At 42.1% G+C, this 21977-nt stretch overlaps 1 protein-coding gene across 4 annotated transcripts in view; it reads right to left on the minus strand.

Moving 5' to 3' along the window:
* Window positions 1-21977, minus strand: part of LOC112244626 (phosphatidylinositol 3-kinase regulatory subunit gamma) — a 55790-nt gene that overhangs the window by 25796 nt on the left and 8017 nt on the right. For all 4 annotated transcript variants that reach the window (XM_024412354.1, XM_042308337.1, XM_042308338.1 and 1 more), the window contains exons 2-3: window positions 21114-21875; window positions 4453-4545 (exon numbers count right to left, since the gene is read on the minus strand). In XM_024412354.1, the coding sequence (XP_024268122.1) occupies window positions 4453-4545; window positions 21114-21432 (412 nt within the window). In that variant the 5' untranslated portion in view covers window positions 21433-21875. The remainder of the gene's footprint in view (window positions 1-4452; window positions 4546-21113; window positions 21876-21977) is intronic.

The following is a 21977-nucleotide window of genomic DNA, read 5'->3' on the forward strand; positions in this document are numbered from 1 at the left end:
GGACACACCTACTCATTCAAAGGTTTTTCTTTATTTGTCCTATTTTCTACATTGTAGAATAATAGTGAAGACATCAACACTATGAAATAACACATGGAATCATGCCGTAACCATTGATTCCATGTGTTATTTCATAGTGTTGATGTCTTCACTATTATTCTACAATGTAGAAAATAGGACAAATAAAGAAAAACCTTTGAATGAGTAGGTGTGTCCAAACTGTTAACTGGTACTGTATGTATCGAGTGGGACGAAAGGTGTGTGTGCCCCACCTTTGTGCCTGTGCATTGCTGTGTGTGCACGGTTATTTGTGTGTGTGTACGTCTCTGTGTGTGTCCGAGTATGTATGAAGGGGAAAACTGGGACAAAAGGAACACGTTATTTCCCCTAATTACTCAGATCTATGCATTTAGCGATACCATATCTTATGACTAACAAGTTATATGTCCTCTACCATTAGCAACTGTAAATTCAGGTAGTTTCGCGAGCCAATGCTAACTAGCATTAGCACAATAAAGAAGTCGAGTAGATTCACAAAACTATAACTTCCTTCACACTGAGTATAGACAAATAAAAATGTACATACATTTACTGTACATAAAGGGCCTCATTGCCAAAATCCCGAAGTATCCCTTTAAATGGGAATGTATAGTATGTTTTTCACCATTTTCAATGATCATTCAGGTGTGCTCCAGCTGTCCTTGGCGCACTCCTCGTGTCTTGATAGAATTTAAAAAAATATTCTCATCATGCTTATCACATTTCCATGGCTTGACACATGGTAATTAACCCCCAGAATCATAAATATATATTTTTTACCACTAACCTCTCGACAAAAGCTTATGCGAGAAGCTGATCGATCAAGTCAATTAATTAAGGCATCATTCTAATGATGTCATATAATTTTCAAACATTCAGTCATTTGTTGATATTGTGCTAACATTTTAAAAGCAATATAAACTAGAGGAGACAATGGCCTGTGCTTAAATGTTTATTATATTTTATTCAAGGTCCCTCAGTTAACATTGTGTTACTTTCGTCCCACCAGTCTCTCCTGTAACTTCTCCCAGGCTAAGACCCAAGACTAGCTGGCATGATACTTGAAACCTATGATGGGTTAACCTCTCTTGGGTAGGGGGCTGTATTTTCACGTCCAGATGAAAAGCATGCCCAAAGTAAACTGCCTGTTACTCAGGCCCAGACGCTAGGATATGCATATAATTGGTAGATTTGGATAGAAAACTCTCTAAGGCTTCTAAAACTGTTACAATTATGACTGTTGGCATAACAGAACTGATATGGCAGGCGAAACCCCAAGGACAAACCACCCCCCCAAAAAAGAATTCAGCCTACCACTGTTTTCAATGGCTGTCACTTTTATTATAAGGCGAAATCCTCCCAGATTGCAGTTCCTAGGGCTTCCACTAGATGTCAACAGTCTTTAGAAAGAGTTTCATGCTGATTTTTTGCAAAATAAGCCAGAAATTGTAGTTTTTCTAGGTGGCTCCCATTTTGGCTGTAGTGTTTCCAAGCGTGTGGAAGAGAGTGCGTTCTTTGGTATTTTTATCCAATAAAGACAATAACGATTCTCTGTCTTAAATTTGATCATTTATTTACGTATTAGGTACCTAAGGTTTGGTTATAAACATTGTTTGACTTGTTTGGAAAAGTTTATTGGTAAAGTTTGGGATTCGTTTTGTATGCATTTTGATGGAAGGAAACTGAATTGACTGAAGCGCGCCAGTTAAACTGAGTTTTTATGGATATAAAGAAGGACATTATCGAACAAAAGGACCATTTGTGATGTATCTGGGACATTTTGGAGTGCCAACAGAAGAAGATCATTAAAGGTAAGGCATACAGTGCCTTGCGAAAGTATTCGGCCCCCTTGAACATTGCGAACTTTTGCCACATTTCAGGCTTCAAACATAAAGATATAAAACTGTATTTTTTGTGAAGAATCAACAACAAGTGGGACACAATCATGAAGTGGAACGACATTTATTGGATATTTCAAACTTTTTTAACAAATCAAAAACTGAAAAATTGGGCGTGCAAAATTATTCAGCCCCCTTAAGTTAATACTTTGTAGCGCCACCTTTTGCTGCGATTACAGCTGTAAGTCGCTTGGGGTATGTCTCTATCAGTTTTGCACATCGAGAGACTGAAATTTTTTCCCATTCCTCCTTGCAAAACAGCTCGAGCTCAGTGAGGTTGGATGGAGAGCATTTGTGAACAGCAGTTTTCAGTTCTGTCCACAGATTCTCGATTGGATTCTTGTCTGGACTTTGACTTGGCCATTCTAACACCTGGATATGTTTATTTTTGAACCATTCCATTGTAGATTTTGCTTTATGTTTTGGATCATTGTCTTGTTGGAAGACAAATCTCCGTCCCAGTCTCAGGTCTTTTGCAGACTCCATCAGGTTTTCTTCCAGAATGGTCCTGTATTTGGCTCCATCCATCTTCCCATCAATTTTAACCATCTTCCCTGTCCCTGCTGAAGAAACGCAGGCCCAAACCATGATGCTGCCACCACCATGTTTGACAGTGGGGATGGTGTGTTCATTGTGATGAGCTGTGTTGCTTTTACGCCAAACATAACGTTTTGCATTGTTGCCAAAAAGTTCAATTTTGGTTTCATCTGACCAGAGCACCTTCTTCCACATGTTTGGTGTGTCTCCCAGGTGGCTTGTGGCAAACTTTAAACAACACTTTTTATGGATATCTTTAAGAAATGGCTTTCTTCTTGCCACTCTTCCATAAAGGCCAGATTTGTGCAATATACGACTGATTGTTGTCCTATGGACAGAGTCTCCCACCTCAGCTGTAGATCTCTGCAATTCATCCAGAGTGAACATGGGCCTCTTGGCTGCATCTCTGATCAGTCTTCTCCTTGTATGAGCTGAAAGTTTAGAGGGACGGCCAGGTCTTGGTAGATTTGCAGTGGTCTGATACTCCTTCCATTTCAATATTATCGCTTGCACAGTGCTCCTTGGGATGTTTAAAGCTTGGGAAATCTTTTTGTATCCAAATCCGGCTTTAAACTTCTTCACAACAGTATCTCGGACCTGCCTGGTGTGTTCCTTGTTCTTCATGAAGCTCTCTGCGCTTTTAACGGACCTCTGAGACTATCACAGTGCAGGTGCATTTATACGGAGACTTGATTACACACAGATGGATTGTATTTATCATCATTAGTCATTTAAGTCAACATTGGATCATTCAGAGATCCTCACTGAACTTCTGGAGAGAGTTTGCTGCACTGAAAGTAAAGGGGCTGAATAATTTTGCACGCCCAATTTTTCAGTTTTTGATTTGTTAAAAAAGTTTGAAATATCCAATAAATGTCGTTCCACTTCATGATTGTGTCCCACTTGTTGATTCTTCACAAAAAATACAGTTTTATATCTTTATGTTTGAAGCTTGAAATGTGGCAAAAGGTCACAAAGTTCAAGGGGGCCGAATACTTTCGCAAGGCACTGTATATTATATCGCTATTTCTGACTTTTGTGGCGCACCTGCCTGGTTGAAATATGTTTTTCATGACTTTGTATGCGGGGTGCTGTCCTCAGACAATCGCATGGTGTGCTTTCGCTGTAAAGCCTTTTTGAAATCTGATACAGCGGCAGGATTAACAAGAAGTTAAGCTTTATTTTGATGTAGTACACTTGTGATTTTATGAAAGTTAAATATTTATAATTCTATAGTTTGAATTTCACGCTCTGCAATTACACCGGACGCTACCGTCCCACCTGCCCATAAGAAGTTAAGAAAATTACATTGTTGCAACCTTAATCTAAACACCTCCACAACCTAAAAACCTTTCCAGGTCCGTTTTTTTTTAACTTACAGAAACATGTTTTGTGGATAACTCTGCAAAACATTGGGCTGTTTTTTTGCAGGGAGCTTGTCCTCTGCATTAGGAACGTGCTGACTTCACTACATCATTCTAGCTTCAGTGTCATCTGAGAAAATGGGCGTGTTATTTCGCCCTGTGTTACTTTAGTAACCCGGCTCTCCCCTACGGGCACTGAAACTGTGAAAGAAGACCTCCTCCTGAGTGGTGTGAATTGGTAATACAGTGTGAATGAAGACATTCCTCCTGAGTGGTATTAACTGGTAATACAGTGTGAATGAAGACCTCCTCCCGAATGGTATTAATTGGTAATACAGTGTGAATGAAGACCACTGTCCTGCATGACACCATGAGTACACAGGTGAGAATAAATATCAGGGACAAATAAACACTACAGTGTAGGCTGTATAGTGTCGTCTGAGGAGATATGAGACAGGATTTGGACTAACTATCTGAGTAATATAATGTATTCCCATTGTGCCTCTCCTCTGAATGGCGACTACTAGGATACCGCTGTATATTTCAATTTACTGTGTATGTATGTTAATGTTTGCGTTGTGTTGCATTGCCTTGTGTTGTGTGTGAGTGCGTACCTTTCTTCTCAATGGCCTCCACTAGGTTCACCAGGGTAGGGGGAGCAGTTTCTGGCGGTGTGAACTGCTCAGTCAAATCCAGAAGAGAAACAGCTGAAACAACAACACAAACCATGGTTACATTTTCTGGAAAAACCTTAAAAACTGGATTCCAGAAGGCCTCCATTGACAGAGAGCTGCACGACCGGACTATCGCTTGTCCTTTAAAATGTGAATGCATGTGCTTTTCATTTCATATTTGCTCAAGGAAGACCACATATCCCATAAACAGCAGTTGGAGGCAGCCAAAAACACTATTGTCTAGACTCCAGAGACTGAGTCCCTTATACATTACATTTACATTGTCCAAAAATAGAAATAATCCCAGACAAGCAATGTACCATTGAGAAAGGAAAGGGGCTTAGTGAACAGAAAGACGATACACAACCAGAGCCAGCCGGTCTGTTGAGGGACAAAAACTTTTCACCTCACCACAACTACCCCATACAGTAAATCAAACATCTTTTCAGTCACAGAGGGAAAGCGAGGTAGAGAGTGAGGGAGGGGTAACAGAGAGAAAAAGAGATCCCATTTCCCTTCTCTCTCCTCACTCTCCTTTTCCACCCCTCCAGTCATTTCTCTGCGCTTGTTTCGCCTTGGACCTTTGCGTGAGTGGAGCACAATAAAGGATTTAATCAAAAATCCTGAACAAGCAAAAGCCCTGTGTCCGGCTGCCAGGGCCTCCTTTTCGGGCCCACCGCACCCGAGGCCAGAGCTTGGCAGCCTCCTGCTCCTGGCAGTGCACGGCTGAACCGCGGCTGATTATTCATTTGGGGAGTTCAGACGAAAGCGCAGCGTCAGCACATTCTGCCCCTCTCTCGCTCTCTCCCTCTATCCGTTGCACGTTAAACATGGGAACTGCTTTTCCGGAGTGATGAGCGGTAACAGCCTGTGCTAGCATGCAGCAGCAGGGTCCATTTTTGGTGGGTTGATTTTCGCAGGGACAGACTTAGCAATTTCAAAATGTCGTTGAGGGGACCCTCCACCGCACAATTGAAAATGTTTATTTAATCTATGTTTTTAATTTCTGTAACTATAAAAAATATATAGGGACATGTAAACAACATTACACAGGGGGAGGGCAACTGGGGCTCAATTTCAACTGACTCCTTTCAAAAGTCCACCCATGCATGTCTGGTGTTTAATAAATTAAAATAAAGGAAATAAATGACCTATCGATAAATACAGACTATGCAAGTCATACTAAAATCATGTAGTTATTCTGTTTAACAGCATAGTACAGTGAATATTCAATTCAACAGGACTGAAGGCAATCCACAGACATGCAATCTAGCATGGAACTAATATGCACTTGGGGTTGGGGTGGGCCGCAGCCAATAAAATAGGGAAATCAAATCCAATAGGCAAATAAGCAAAAATATAGACTATAAAAAACACAAAACAAATGTATTCTAATACTTTGGAGGTGGGTGGCAGGAGAATCAAATGCCATATACTCCTGCGGAAGAATAACTCCATCCCTCGCTCTGTCACACACGCGCTCAGAGTAGCTTGGGTTTTTGTGCAAATGAGGAGGCGGGTGGGGTGGGGGGGGACAGCTGTGGCCCTGGAGTCATCTTTGGGTTTTTGGAGAGAGCACCAACTCATCATTACTCAATTAGAACCACCTCGGCGGTCTGTGTGCTGGCAGGCAGGCCTGCGACTCAACATGCCCTGGAGAGAGAGCAGAGAGAGAACACAGGCAGAGAGAGAACACAGACAGACAGAGACAGAGAGAGAACAGATGGAGGGAGGGGAGAGGGAAAGAGCAGTATAATCATGTGATAACCGTAACCAGCTTTATTCACGCTGGGATGGGCCGTCTGTGTGGAAGTTTAATGGTCTGCTTTGGTTAGGGCTGTTGCGGTCATGAAATTTTGTCAACCGGTGATTGTCAAGCAAATAACTACCGGCCTCACAGTAATTGACCGTTAATTACCATAAAAACATTTAGCATCTCCTGGCTTCAACGCATAGTTTACAAGCCACTGATGCAGACATTTGGAACATCTACATCTGAAAATGTCTAATAAATCCATGTAATATAGCCTACACCATCACAATGAATCCATGATTCATTTTAGACAGGTCTAAAGAAACATGATATGAAGAACAGAAGAACAGTATAGCATAGCATACTCTGAGTTGTCCTTATGTTAGGCCCTGATCTGGCTACACTAGTTCATTTAGATAAAATGTTCTTAGAATTACGTGGCATTATCGTATAGTATGAAGAACACAATATAACATAGCTGGATAAAATCAAAAGGATATTTTCTCCAAACCATTTGAGGGAGTAGGCACATCGGCTATTCTGTGTTCAGCAGATACCAAAGAAACAGGTCCTCCTATATGCTTAATTTAGAGTTATTTATGTAACATTAGTTGTGATACAAATGTTGGGCTATATGGTGCTGCATGATGCCACTCTAATGATGATTTGAAAAAAAAGTTGGATGAAAGACATGAGCTCTGGTTTGCTTTGTGCGCAGGCTGTACACACTTCATCAGTCTCTCATTCACAATTTGACAAGAACTTGATAATGTCTTGAATTTCCCAGCTGCATCCACGTTGTGTGGCCGTAATGCCGCCCCCTCAACGTCAATCTCTCCCTCAACGTCAAAAAAACAAAGGAGCTGATCGTGGACTTCATGAAACAGCAGAGGGAGCACGCCCCTATCCACATCGATGGGACTGCAGTGGAGAAGGTAGAAAGTAGAGGTTGACCGATTAATCGGAATGGCCGATTAATTGGGGCCGATTTCATGTTTTCATAACAAGCGGAAATCGGTATTTTTGGACACCGATTTTGCCAATATACATTTTTTTTAATTATTTTTTTTACACCTTTATTTAACTAGGCAAGTCAGTTAAGAACACATTCTTATTTTCAATGACAGCCTAGGAACGGTGGGTTAACTGTCTTGTTCAGGGGCAGATCAACAGATTTAGTTTTTGCAACCTTCTGGTTACTAGTCCAACGCTCTAACATTGCACTCCACGAGGAGCCTGCGTGGCAGGCTGACTTCCTGTTACGCAAGAGCAGCAAGAAGCCAAGGTAAATTGCTAGCTAGCATTAAACTTATAAAAAAACAATCAATCAATCTTCACATAATCACTAGTTAACTACACATGGTTGATGATATTACTAGTTTATCTAGCATGTCCTGCGTTGCATATAATCGATGCAGTGCCTGTTAATTTCTCCTCGATTCACAGCCTACTTCGCCAAACGGGTGATGATTTAGCATTGTCGTTGCACCAAACCTAACCATAAATATCAATGCCTTTCTTTAAAATCAATACACAAGTATATATTTTTAAACCTGCATATTTAGTTAATATTGCCTGCTAACATGAATTTCTTATAATTAGGGAAATTGTGTCACTTCTCTTGCGTTCTGTGCAAGCAGTCAGCAGTCACAAAGCAGCAGTTTGGGCCGCCTGGCTCGTTGCGAACTGTGTCAAGTACATTTATTCCTAACGAAGGAATAATTAATTTGCCATAATTGTACATAATTATGACATAACATTGAAGGTTGTACTATGTAACAGCAATATTTAGACTTAGGGATGCCACCCGTTAGATAAAATACGGAACAGTTCCGTATTTCACTGAAAGAATAACCGTTTTGTTTTCGAAATTATAGTTTCCGGGATTCGACCATATTAATGACCTAAGGCTCGTATTTCTGTGTGTTATTATGTTATAATTAAGTCTATGATTTGATATTTGATAGAGCAGTCTGACTGAGCGGTGGTAGGCAGCAGCAGGCTCGTACGCATTCATTCAAACAGCACTTTCGTGCGTTTTGCCAGCAGCTCTTTGCAATGCTTCAAGCATTGAGCTGTTTATGACTTCAAGCCTACCAACTCCCGAGATTAGGCTGGTGTAACCGATGTGAAATGGCTAGCTAGTTAGCGGGATGCGCGCTAATAGCGTCTCAAACGTCACTCGCTCTGAGACTTGGAGTAGTTGTTCCCCTTGCTCTGCAAGGGCCGCGGCTTTTGTGGAGCGATGGGTAACGATGCTTCGAGGGTGGCTGTGGTCGATGTGTTCCTGGTTCGAGCCCAGGTAGGGGCGAGGAGAGGGACGGAAGCTATACTGTTACACTGGCAATCCTAAAGTGCCTATAAGAACATCCAATAGTCAAAGGTATATGAAATACAAATGGTATAGAGGGAAATAGTCCTATAAATCCTATAATAGCTTCAACCTAAAACTTCTTACCTGGGAAAATTGAAGACTCATGTTAAAAGGAACCACCAGCTTTCATATGTTCTCATGTTCTGAGCAAGGAACTTAAACGTTAGCTTTTTTACATGGCACATATTGCACTTTAACTTTCTTCTCCAACATTATTTGCATTATTTAAACCAAATTGAACACGTTTCCTTATTTATTTGAGGCTAAATTGATTTTATTGATGTATTATATTAAGTTAAAATAAGTGTTCATTCAGTATTGTTGTAATTACATATACCTTCTTTAAAAAAAAAATCGGCATCAGCTTTTTTTGGTCCTCCAATAATCGTTATCGGCGTTGAAAAATCATAATCATCGACCTCTAGTAGAAAGCTTCAAGTTCCTTGGCGTACACATTAATGACAATCTGAAATGGTCCACCGACACAGACAGTGTGGTGAAGAAGGCTCAACAGCACCTCTTCAACCTCAGGAGGCTGAAGAAATTTGGCTCCGAAACTTTTACAGATGCACAATTGAGAGCATCCTGTCATGCTGTATCACTGTCTGGTACGGCAACTGCACCGCCCACAAACGCAGGGCTCTCCAGAGGGTGGTGCGGTCTGCCCAACATATCACCGGGGGCAGACTGCCTGCCCTCCAGGACACCAGCGGCACCTGATGTCACAGGAAGGCCAAAAAGATCATCAAAGACATCAACCACCCGAGCCACAGCCTGTTCACCCCGCTATCATCCAGAAGGCAGGGTCAGTACAGGTGAATCAAAGCTGGGAAGAGAGACTGAAAACAGCTTCTATCTCAAGGCCATCAGACTGTTAAAATAGTCATCACTAGCCGGCTACCACTCAGTTACTCAACCCTGCACCTTAGAGGCTGCTGCCCTATATACATAGGCATGGAATCACTAGTCACTATAATAATGGAACACTAGTCACTTTAAAAATGTTTACATACTGCTTTACTCATCTCATATGTACAGTTGAAGTCAGAAGTTTACATACACTGAGGTTGGAGTCATTAAAACATGTTTTTCAACCACGCCACAAATTTCTTGTTAACAAACTATAGTTTTGGCAAGTCGGTTAGGACATCAACTTTGTGCATGACACAAGTAATTTTTCCAACAATTGTTTACAGACAGATTATTTCACTTATAAATCACAATTCTAGTGGGTCAGAAGTTTACATACACTAAGTTGACTGTGCCTTTAAACAAAAATTCCAGAAAATGATTTCATGGCTTTAGAAGCTTCTGATAGGCTAATTGACATAATTTTAGTCAATTGGAGGTGTACCTGTGGATGTATTTCAAGGCCTACCTTCAAACTCAGTGCCTTTGCTTGACATCATGGGAAAATCAAAAGAAGTCAGCCAATACCTCAGTAAAACAATTGTAGACCTCCACAAGTCAGGTTCATCTTTGGGAGCAATTTCCAAATGCCTGAAGGTACCATGTTCATCTGTACAAACATTAGTACGCAAGTATAAACACCATGGGATCACGCAGCCACCATACCGCTCAGGAAGGAGACCTGTTCTGTCTCCTAGAGATGAACGCACTTTGGTGCAAAAAGTGCAAATCAATCCCAGAACAACAGCAAAGGACCTTGTGAAGATGCTGGAGGAAACAGGTACAAAAGTATCTATATCCACAGTAAGTGGAGTCCTATATCGACATAACTTGAAAGGCCACTCAGCAAGGAAGAAGCCATTGCTCCAAAATCGCCATAAAAAAGCCAGACTATGGTTTGCAACTGCACATATGGGGACAAAGATCGTACTTTTTGGAGAAATGTCCTCTGGTCTGATGAAACAAAAAATAGAACTTTTTGGCCATAATGACCATTGTTATGTTTGGAGGAAAAAGGGGAGGCTTGCAAGCCGAAGAACACCATCCCAACTGTGAAGCACTGAGGTGGCAGCATCATGTAGTCGGGGTACTTTGCTGCAGGAGGGAACTGAAAAAGCGTGTGCGAGCAAGGAGGCCTACAAACCTGACTTTGTTACACCAGCTCTGTCAGGAGGAATGGGCCAAAATTCACCCAACTTATTGTGGGAAGCTTGTACCCAAAACGTTTGACCCAAGTTAAACAATTCAAAGGCAATGCTGCCAAATACTAATTGAGTATATGTAAACTTCTGACACACTGGGAATGTGATGAAAGAAATAAAAGCTGAAATAAATCATTCTCTCTACTATTATTCTGACATTTCACATTCTTAAAATAAAGTATTGATCCTAACTGACCAAAGACAGGGAATTTTTACTAGGATTAAATGTCAGGAATTGTGGAAAACTGAGTTTAAATGTATTTGGCTAAGGTGTATGTAAACTTCCAACTTCAACTGTATATACTGTATTCTATTCTGCTGTATTTTAGTCAATGCTACTCTGACATTGCTCATCCTAATATTTATATATTTCTTAATTCCATTATTTTAGATGTGTATTGTTGTGAATTGTTAGATACTACTACGTGTGTGACCAATAAAATTTGATTTGAATATAATAATTATAAACAATCTACCGGCTGCGTGCCGAAGAACCTCTCACTCACATGGCTCTCTGTCACGTGATAAGGTCTTTCTCACAGGCTACACGTGAAGACAGACATATCGGGGACGCAACTGTGCAAGTCCTTTTCCAATTCCGAGGCGCATATTGAAAATATTGGAAGAACTGTCCACATTTACTTCTTGTCAGCCAACAAGATGAGTAGGCCTAACAAACAGCAAAAGCACTAGCCTGTATATCTACTATCCCCCACAGTACAAATGTTGACCTATTATATTCTGTGTGAGATATACATATTCCAAACATGGTCTGGGACAGTTGTGGGATGCAATAGATCCCAAATTATTCCAACCAAAAACCTGTTTTAATCAATGAGCCTGACGCAACAGATGAAAACATTTAGCTTAAAATGTTGATAAACTATTAGGCTATTTCTTCACATTAAAAGTGCTGCAATGCAAATGGCAGTAGGCTATAAGTGCAAATGTTCCATTAGCAGGAAAACACCACAAATGTGATTATGCATGTAATGTTTTTACTATAAAAGGTGCACTTATATGGTGAAAATTATCTTCCACAAACTTGAACCTCACGTGTTGCATACGTGTGCCAGTTAGGTTCTACACCCGTTGTAAATTAAATTAATGTGCTTCATTTTAAGAAAGTTATTTGGCCACTTTAGTTGTGATACAAACCTTATCAAAACATATAGGCCTATGGGCTAGCCTACATGAGGTGTGCAACTTTGATTTGAAAATGTCGCCAAAAAAAGCATGTGTTTCTTGATAGGCTAATATTGTTACCCATCACACTATTCTTGATTTAATTGTGTCTTTACATATACTAAATAATATATATATGTGTGTAATTTATTTGATATAGAAAGGTGCAGGATAATGGTCCAGTCTCGAACAGGGGCAGTGGTAAAAAATACATGTCATCTATGCACTTAAATAGCGAATCAAGGACACTTTTCCCATGGTTCATTTTCATGTCAACCAGGTAGGCCATACTCCTGTTGTAAAGATAAGAAATGTGCTTAATGTTCGGAAAGTAGAGAAATAAATATAATAGGCCTAGCCTATAGAAAGCTGATGGGACCCTCCTCTTTTTAATAGAGGCCATCACTCTGTTTTCTCACACAATTGCATAGCCTATAGAAATGTTGCGCAACATGAGCTCATGGGAACTCATGAAGTGTTTGATTACATTTCTGATCACATTTGCATTGATGACAGCATGATTAGAGGGACAATAGAGTACTGATTACCAGGTAGTTAGCAAGTTGATAAGCTACTAATGACCATCAGCAGCATCAGAGCTTGGAGAAGCCTAATTACCGTGACTAAACGGTCACGTGGAATTTGGCTGCCATCATGACTTGTGACCGCCGGTGTGGCAGTAATATGGTCAACGAAACATTCCCTTGCTCTGGTTAATGCCTGTTTCCAGACTTCTACAGTGAGAGAAGCTCTGACATTTAGCCATGTTCATCTAATTGTGAGATTGTTCAGCAACAATTCTAACATTTGCTTACTATCTTCTCACAGTGGATTGTGAAAAGCGGATGGTAGCACAAGCGAAGCAGATTGGATAAGGCCTTGCTATTTGAACCTAAAATATTTGCACTGCCTCGCGATCAGTCGGTGGAAGACCAGGCTAGTTCTCCCACATTCTGTTCTCCTCCCTACCTCTCTTTTGGTCTCCCTCTCACAGTCTCAACTCATGAGGGCTTTCAAGCCAGTCATCAGAGGATATTTCATGCAGTGAAATGGAGATTCATTCATAAGATAGCATTGATCGGATTTAACCTTTGAGAATTTCTTCACATCATGACTGATGGAGATGCAGTGCAAATATTTTAGCTTCAAATAGCAAGGCCTTATCCAATCTGCTTCGGCTGTGCTACCACACAAAAGGACTGATTATTTGGTTCAAACATTTCTTGTTAACCTATGGCTATGAGTTCGCTAACGCCTTCAAAACATTGTGCAATGTAATATGTAAAGACACAAATGTGAGATTCTGGCAATCATGTCAATTATTTAGAGAAGTTTAGAGTTTGTAATGATTTTGTTCTGTCGCCAAACTGTTGTAAAGCCTGTTGCATGCATCAGTCAAAACAGTTGACTCAAGTTTGTTTGGGTCTTTGGCAGGTACATTTTTGGGGGGGCTGTTCGCACACCATTTTTGTGTTGTTGAGGCAAGTCGAAGTTTGGTAGCTGAAGTCTACACCCCTTTGTTGGTGATTGGTCAACAATTGTGTGTGTGTGGGGGGGGCCTACTGTCTGCAGTGCACCACTAGTTTTCATGCACATTGTTACACTTGAGAAGTACTGCACTACACATCTTAACTAGATGTTAAATTGCGCGACTATTCTGATACAAAAACGTTTATATTCATGACGGATTTCTTGATTTATCTTCAATTAATTCAGACTTATTAGGCACAGTCGGTGCACTTCTTTGTATTTGGTCTCCGTTGTTAAGGGGTGTTTCATAGTTTATCGAAAACGTGCATTTCTATGCTAATTAAGTTATTAACAATTTTAGCATTGGCCATTGTAATGTGAATTGTGCAACCAAATCACCATTCAAGTTATACATTTCTGACAGCTATTTTTCCCCACTTGTATATGTTGTATGTACAACCTCTGGATTCAGTCTTCTCATCACCTGCACTGTAAAATAAGTTCCATCTATTTTTGCACCCGAAACCTCGATCTCAACTGTTGCTGCTCCACACCAACTAAATAGGCTGCTGGGTACCCTCTCTTAACACCTAACTACTGCAGGCTAATGTTAGCATTGTACTATACACCAAAACAATGGGGTTCAAGGTTGCCCATTGTCTGAATATCTTGGCAAACTCAACTCAAAGTAACTTCACACCAATTCCTATAGAGAAATCTACATGTGTTTATCGAACACTTTTCTCGGGATCCTCCTTATAAAACTGTTCATAGTTGATCAAATAATGTGCCGCGTGTATAAAATATGTGGATTGTCTTTTAAAAGTCACGTCAGAATTATGCACCTAAAAACGTATACCTATACCTCATTCCACCTATCAAAGAATGCATCTGTTATCTGCACAATACATTATGCAATGTAGAACAAGGCAGGAGATTCTGCTAATGACGCGTCAACAGCTCTGTGATGTTATGCAGTAGTGCTGCTCTTATTGCATGGGCTACAGTACATCTGTAGTTCTGAACAGTGCATCCCAGCAATGTAGACAGGCCGTGTATTAAGTACCATATCACCCCTTGAGTCAAAATGTGCTTCAGACCAAGATTACATTGATGCAGCCCAGTCTGAGGGGGCCAGGCTACTACGAAGTTTTAAAGCTCAGTATTTACATTGCATTGGTTTGCTTGACCACTGTGTTTCGATTTGTTTGATTTTACCCCCAAAATCTGTGCTTTTTACTGGGGCATGTAAAAACTAGCTCAAGCAGAAACAAATCCACAAGTGGCTGCCCACAGTTCTCCAGTCACAAAGAAATATATTATATATATATATATATATATATATGTCTTAAAAGCAAGCACAGTTCCAGCTGGTTCCTATATCTGCTGCCTGAGACTGGGAAGGCCTCACTCCCCTTCCCTTCATTGGATTCTTTGAAAACTGGTTCCTGGTAAGGGGCAGGGAACAGAGAGAAAAGGCCTATCCTTTCTGAGAACTGGGGCGGGTAGATAGTTTATAGCTGCCTGGAGACAGTATCAGAAGAGTATGTGAACCAGGGGGATGAGGAGGAGGCAGAGGAGGAGTTTGCAAAAATGCCAAGCCATGGTTCACTTCAGCAGGCAGTAAAAGTGAGGCCAGGGAGAGGAAGGAGAAAAAAAAGCCTCCCTCCTCACGAGCAATGCTTAGTTTTAATGTCAAAGGAGAACTGTTGGGACTTTAGCCTGATTTTGATTTAAAATCTGGTGTAATTCCCCAAAGTTCCTGGGTTTCTCTGGCAAATAACACAGATTGATAGGAATGGAAGCATCTGTAAAAGCTATCTGAAAAGATTATACCTACTTGTCAAACTGGCAGGACCAAAGTTTAGAGCGAATCTGAGCGAAAACATGTACTTATGGGACTCTTCCAAGAAGCCATTTTATTCTAAGTTAGGTTTCCTGTGAAAATGTAAGGAAGAAACTAGTGTACTCATTGCATTATGCCTACACTGAGCATTCTAGAATACTTATACAAAGTCAAGACAAAGCCATGTTCAAATGCATGAACAAATCAGCCCATTGGATAAAGTTAGGTTTGCCGTTTTAACATACAATGCATATCAATTCAACCAAATATTAAGGCCAAATGCTAAATCTGTAAAATGCTAAATCTGTCACACACAACAACTAGGGCCTCACTATCTTGAGGGAGATAGAAAGATGATATCTGTACAAATCTGGGCCTACCCATTCCTAATCTACAATGCACTATTGGTGCTAGGCCAAATCAACCCCCTGCTCCCTCCCTCCCCTCTCCACTGTCTCTCTTGGCAAAGCATTTTGCACGTCTCCCCTGCTCTATCCAAATCAGAGAGACCTCTGCTACCCAACTGGTTTCTCTCACCAAACATCAACTCTGAGGAGCTCCCCCTCCCACCCACCCACCCTATTCTGGCCTAGGCCTATACGTTCACTTCAGCTTACCATTAAACTCTACCACTGGTTCTTTCCAGGTAAAATATTTATCATGTTCCTATCCAGGTAGCATAATCAAGACTTGCAGAACTCCAGTTAGTTCTAATGAGTTTGGTGCAGGCCTGTGCTTAATAGGCCTGCACTGGAGTGCTTACCAAATGAGTAAACATGAATTACAATGAGCCACTGTATAAGTGATGAACTAGAGGTAATTCAAAGTTCATAATGTGCTTAGCTTACCTGTCACTAAAGGGCAGAATGGAGCTTTGGGGAACATTACCTTTGACAGAGGAGGAATGTGCATTTTCAACCCAATACAAATCACATAAGTAACTAGATAAATAATTTTTTATCCATTTTGGCCCAATGAACCACTGGCCTTCCAAAAAAAAGAAAGCCATAAATGAGATCTTAGGGCTGAATGCGAGGGAGTGAGAGTGAGGAAGAGAGAGAGAGAACTAGGAGTACAGAAGAAGGCAAAAGCCAAGGGTATATTTGGGTTGGAGAGCACCACAGTAAAAATACTTCATGAATTAATCATCCATATATTTATGCAGTTATATAGTAGTTCAGAGATTAAAAGATTGGACAGGTTATCACTTGGTGAAACAATGTGATAGTGTTTCCTGACAATCTGACTTATTCATAATAAATAAACTGGAACATTTCTCTACTCAGGGGTAACCCGTTAGAAATGCAGTAAAGCAAATCCACTATTTACGTCTCACAGGTTCAGTTCCTAAGTTCCTTAATAACCTCTCATATGTGTACAGGGAGTTTAGCAATACATGTGTAATAGGTATGTAAAAAGATTGCAGCACATCTAATGTGTAGCACTCACTAAAGAACTCTTAGACACAACCTTGTACAACACGATTGAATGCAACTCACCCCTATCCTTTGCAGGAGAGTTGAATGGAGGGTCAAGGCAATAATATACGAGACATTGAAGAAAACCTGACCAAGAGTCAGGTCAGTAACTGGATTAGGTTCAAATTAGAAATTGCTTAGTTGCGTTTGGAATGAGAGAGGTTTATGACAGCTCTTTAGTCTTTACGGAAGATTAGAAGGGTCAGTTTGCGGTCGGAGCAAACCGTGAAAGCCTTGGACAAAACAATATAAATCAAATCAAATCAAATTTTATTTGTCACATACACATGGTTAGCAGATGTTAATGCGAGTGTAGCGAAATGCTTGTGCTTCTAGTTCCGACAATGCAGTAATAACCAACAAGTAATCTAACTAACAATTCCAAAACTACTGTCTTATACACGGTGTAAGGGGATAAAGAATATGTACATAAGGATATATGAATGAGTGATGGTACAGAGCAGCATAGGCAAGATACAGTAGATGGTATCAAGTACAGTATATACATATGAGATGAGTATGTAAACAAAGTGGCATAGTTAAAGTGGCTAGTGATACATGTATTACATAAGGATGCAGTCGATGATATAGAGTACAGTATATACGTATGCATATGAGATGAATAATGTAGGGTAAGTAACATTATATAAGGTAGCATTGTTTAAAGTGGCTAGTGATATATTTACATCATTTCCCATCAATTCCCATTATTAAAGTAGCTGGAGTTGAGTCAATGTCAGTGTCAGTGTGTTGGCAGCAGCCACTCAATGTTAATGGTGGCTGTTTAACAGTCTGATGGCCATTGCGATAGAAGCTGTTTTTCAGTCTCTCGGTCCCAGCTTTGATGCACCTGTACTGACCTCGCCTTCTGGATGATAGCGGGGTGAACAGGCAGTGGCTCGGGTGGTTGATGTCCTTGATGATCTTTATGGCCTTCCTGTAACATCGGGTGGTGTAGGTGTCCTGGAGGGCAGGTAGTTTGCCCGCGGTGATGCGTTGTGCAGACCTCACTACCCTCTGGAGAGCCTTACGGTTGTGGGCGGAGCAGTTGCCGTACCAGGCGGTGATACATCCCGCCAGGATGCTCTCGATTGTGCATCTGTAGAAGTTTGTGAGTGCTTTTGGTGACAAGCCGAATTTCTTCAGCCTCCTGAGGTTGAAGAGGCGCTGCTGCGCCTTCTTCACGATGCTGTCTGTGTGAGTGGACCAATTCAGTTTGTCTGTGATGTGTATGCCGAGGAACTTAAAACTTGCTACCCTCTCCACTACTGTTCCATCGATGTGGATAGGGGGTGTTCCCTCTGCTGTTTCCTGAAGTCCACAATCATCTCCTTAGTTTTGTTGACGTTGAGTGTGAGGTTATTTTCCTGACACCACACTCCGAGGGCCCTCACCTCCTCCCTGTAGGCCGTCTCGTCGTTGTTGGTAATCAAGCCTACCACTGTTGTGTTGTCCGAAAACTTGATGATTGAGTTGGAGGCGTGCGTGGCCACGCAGTCGTGGGTGAACAGGGAGTACAGGAGAGGGCTCAGAACGCACCCTTGTGGGGCCCCAGTGTTGAGGATCAGCGGGGTGGAGATGTTGTTGCCTACCCTCACCACCTGGGGCGGCCCGTCAGGAAGTCCAGTACCCAGTTGCACAGGGCGGGGTCGAGACCCAGGGTCTCGAGCTTGATGACGAGCTTGGAGGGTACTATGGTGTTGAATGCCGAGCTGTAGTCGATGAACAGCATTCTCACATAGGTATTCCTCTTGTCCAGATGGGTTAGGGCAGTGTGCAGTGTGGTTGAGATTGCATCGTCTGTGGACCTATTTGGGCAGTAAGCAAATTGGAGTGGGTCTAGGGTGTCAGGTAGGGTGGAGGTGATATGGTCCTTGACTAGTCTCTCAAAGCACTTCATGATGACGGAAGTGAGTGCTACGGGGCGGTAGTCATTTAGCTCAGTTACCTTAGATTTCTTGGGAACAGGAACAATGGTGGCCCTCTTGAAGCATGTGGGAACAGCAGACTGGTATAGGGATTGATTGAATATGTCCGTAAACACACCGGCCAGCTGGTCTGCGCATGCTCTGAGGGCGCGGCTGGGGATGCCGTCTGGGCCTGCAGCCTTGCAAGGGTTAACACGTTTAAATGTCTTACTCACCTCGGCTGCAGTGAAGGAGAGTCCGCATGTTTTCGTTGCAGGCCGTGTCAGTGGCACTGTATTGTCCTCAAAGCGGGCAAAAAGTTATTTAGTCTGCCTGGGAGCAAGACATCCTGGTCCGTGACTGGGCTGGATTTCTTCTTGTAGTCCGTGATTGACTGTAGACCCTGCCACCTGCCTCTTGTGTCTGAGCCGTTGAATTGAGATTCTACTTTGTCTCTGTACTGACGCTTAGCTTGTTTGATAGCCTTGCGGAGGGAATAGCTGCACTGTTTGTATTCGGTCATGTTACCAGTCACCTTGCCCTGATTAAAAGCAGTGGTTCACGCTTTCAGTTTCACGCGAATGCTGCCATCAATCCACGGTTTCTGGTTAGGGAATGTTTTAATCGTTGCTATGGGAACGACATCTTCAACGCACGTTCTATTGAACTCGCACACCGAATCAGCGTATTCGTCAATATTGTTATCTGACGCAATACGAAACATATCCCAGTCCACGTGATGGAAGCAGTCTTGGAGTGTGGAGTCAGCTTGGTCGGACAAGCGTTGGACAGACCTCAGCGTGGGAGCCTCTTGTTTTAGTTTCTGTCTGTAGGCAGGGATCAACAAAATGGAGTCGTGGTCAGCTTTTCCGAAACGAGGGCGGGGCAGGGCCTTATATGCGTCGCGGAAGTTAGAGTAACAATGATCCAAGGTTTTTCCACCCCTGGTTGCGCAATCGATATGCTAATAAAATTTAGGGAGTCTTGTTTTCAGATTAGCCTTGTTAAAATCCCCAGCTATAATGAATGCAGCCTTCGGATAAATGGATTCCAGTTTGCAAAGAGTCAAATAAAGTTCGTTCAGACCCATCGATGTGTCTGCTTGGGGGGATATATACGGCTGTGATTATAATCGAAGAGAATTCTCTTGGTAGATAATGCGGTCTACATTTAATTGTGAGGAATTCTAAATCAGGTGAACAGAAGGATTTGAGTTCCTGTGTGTTTCTTTCATCACACCATGTCTCGTTAGCCATAAGGCATACGCCCCTTCTTACCAGAAAGATGTTTGTTTCTGTCGGCGCGATGCGTGGAGAAACCCGTTGGCTGCACCGCCTCCGATAGCATCTCTCCAGTGAGCCATGTTTCCGTGAAGCAAAGAACGTTACAGTCTCTGATGTCCCTCTGGAATGCTACTCTTGGTCGTACTGATGGTGAGTTGACGCTGATCTTATATTCAGTAGTTCTTCTCGACTGTATGTAATGAAACCTAAGATGACCTGGGGTACTAATGTAAGAAATAACACGTAAAAAAACAAAACACTGCATAGTTTCCTAGGAACGCGAAGCGAGGCGGCCATCTCTGTCGGCGCCAAGAGCAGCTCAATTAAGACAGATTATTAGTAGTCAATATACTAAAACTTTCCAGCAAATATGGACTTCGCATTCCAGGATTTATGTTCTCTTCAAACACAACACCGCTGGAGTTTTTCATAACATTCTTTACAATGTCATGACTATGTTGAGAGGAATGCACAACTCTCCTCAACGTTGAATGGCAACTTCATTGGTGTATTAATAAACATCTCCATTTTATTTTTTAAAGGAAGTAGTAAACAAAACTATAATGCTTGGTAACATATCTCTGCAGAGACAATCAATCAACAGAATATAAATATCTAAAGTGAAATACACTGAGTATACCAAACATTAAGAACACCCGCTCTTTCCATGACAGACTGACCAGGTGATTCCAGTCCATGACAGACTGACCAGGTGATTCCAGTCCATGACAGACTGACCAGGTGATTCCAGTCCATGACTGACTGACCAGGTGATTCCAGTCCATGACAGACTGACCAGGTGATTCCAGTCCATGACAGACTGACCAGGTGATTTCAGGTGAAAGCTACATTATGATCCCTTAATGATGTCACTTATTAAATCCACTTCAATCAGTGTAGATGAAGGGGAGGAGTCCGGTTAAAGAATGTTTGAGACATGGATTGTGTATGTGTGCCATTCAGAGGGTAAACTTGCAAAATAAAATATGTAAGTGCCTTTGAATGGGATATTGTAGAAAGTGCAATGCTCTTGGGTTTTTTACGCTCAACTGTTTCCCTTTTGTATCAAGAATGGTCCACCACCCAAAGGACATCCAGCCAACTTGACACAACTTTGGGAAGCATTGGAGTCAACATGGGCCAGCACTCAATATTAGGAAGGTGTTCCTAATGTTGGATATAATCAGGTCTTACCTTGCTGTGACAGCTCAGGCCCTGGGGCTGCTGGGAGGATTCTTTGGGAGCGAGGCTGACTGGATGGCGGTGACATCCTCACGTAGCCCACAAACTGAACGTATGTCCCCGGGAAGTCCCCCCTCTGTTTGGTCCGCTCGTTGAAGCCCAGCAGCCAGCCTAGGAGCTCGGGACGCTCCTCGTCCCCCTCCTTGAAGTTCAGGGAGAGTAGGGAGGCCTTGCTGACGGTCAGAATGTCCCCGGGCTGCAGATCAACATCTTCCTCCAAGTCCTTGGTGTACAAGTAGAGGGCACGGTACTGAAAACCCTCGACCGCCATTTTGGGAAACCGAGAAAAGCTGCCGAAGACGCTGAGAGAATGCGAATGTCGGCCCGATGCTACGGCAACCCAGAAATGTACAGGCAGTAGTGGGTGATGAGTAGTGGCCGTTAAGAACTATTAACCGAAGCTAAGAAGCATTGCTAAAATGGCCGAGTCTATGGAGGAAGGTAGGTAGGATGCTGCTGCCTCAGAGCAGGCCGGTGTTGGCGCTGTGGAGCACTTTCCTCAGCTTGATACCCCGGTTTAACCAAATGATGGAACAGAGGGACAGGGTTGGCAACATGCTCCTTCAAGTGACAAAAACTAGCTGGACAGGCTCTAAACCTACCTAACCGAGGCAGTCTACCTGTGTAGTCTGTGGGGGTGGATGGGGGGGCAGAGTAGGACACTAGAATAGTCCTTGATTCTTTCAGGCTCCTCCCGATCTGGACGGTGACAACCTACAGAACACAGAGGGAAAAAAGGAGAAAAACAAGTGGGTTTAAGGGTTAAATACATAGACAATGTAAAAATAATAATTTAGAATATACACTACCATGCAA

Source organism: Oncorhynchus tshawytscha, linkage group LG28, assembly GCF_018296145.1.
Source record: "Oncorhynchus tshawytscha isolate Ot180627B linkage group LG28, Otsh_v2.0, whole genome shotgun sequence".
Taxonomy (NCBI): Eukaryota; Metazoa; Chordata; class Actinopteri; order Salmoniformes; family Salmonidae; genus Oncorhynchus; species Oncorhynchus tshawytscha.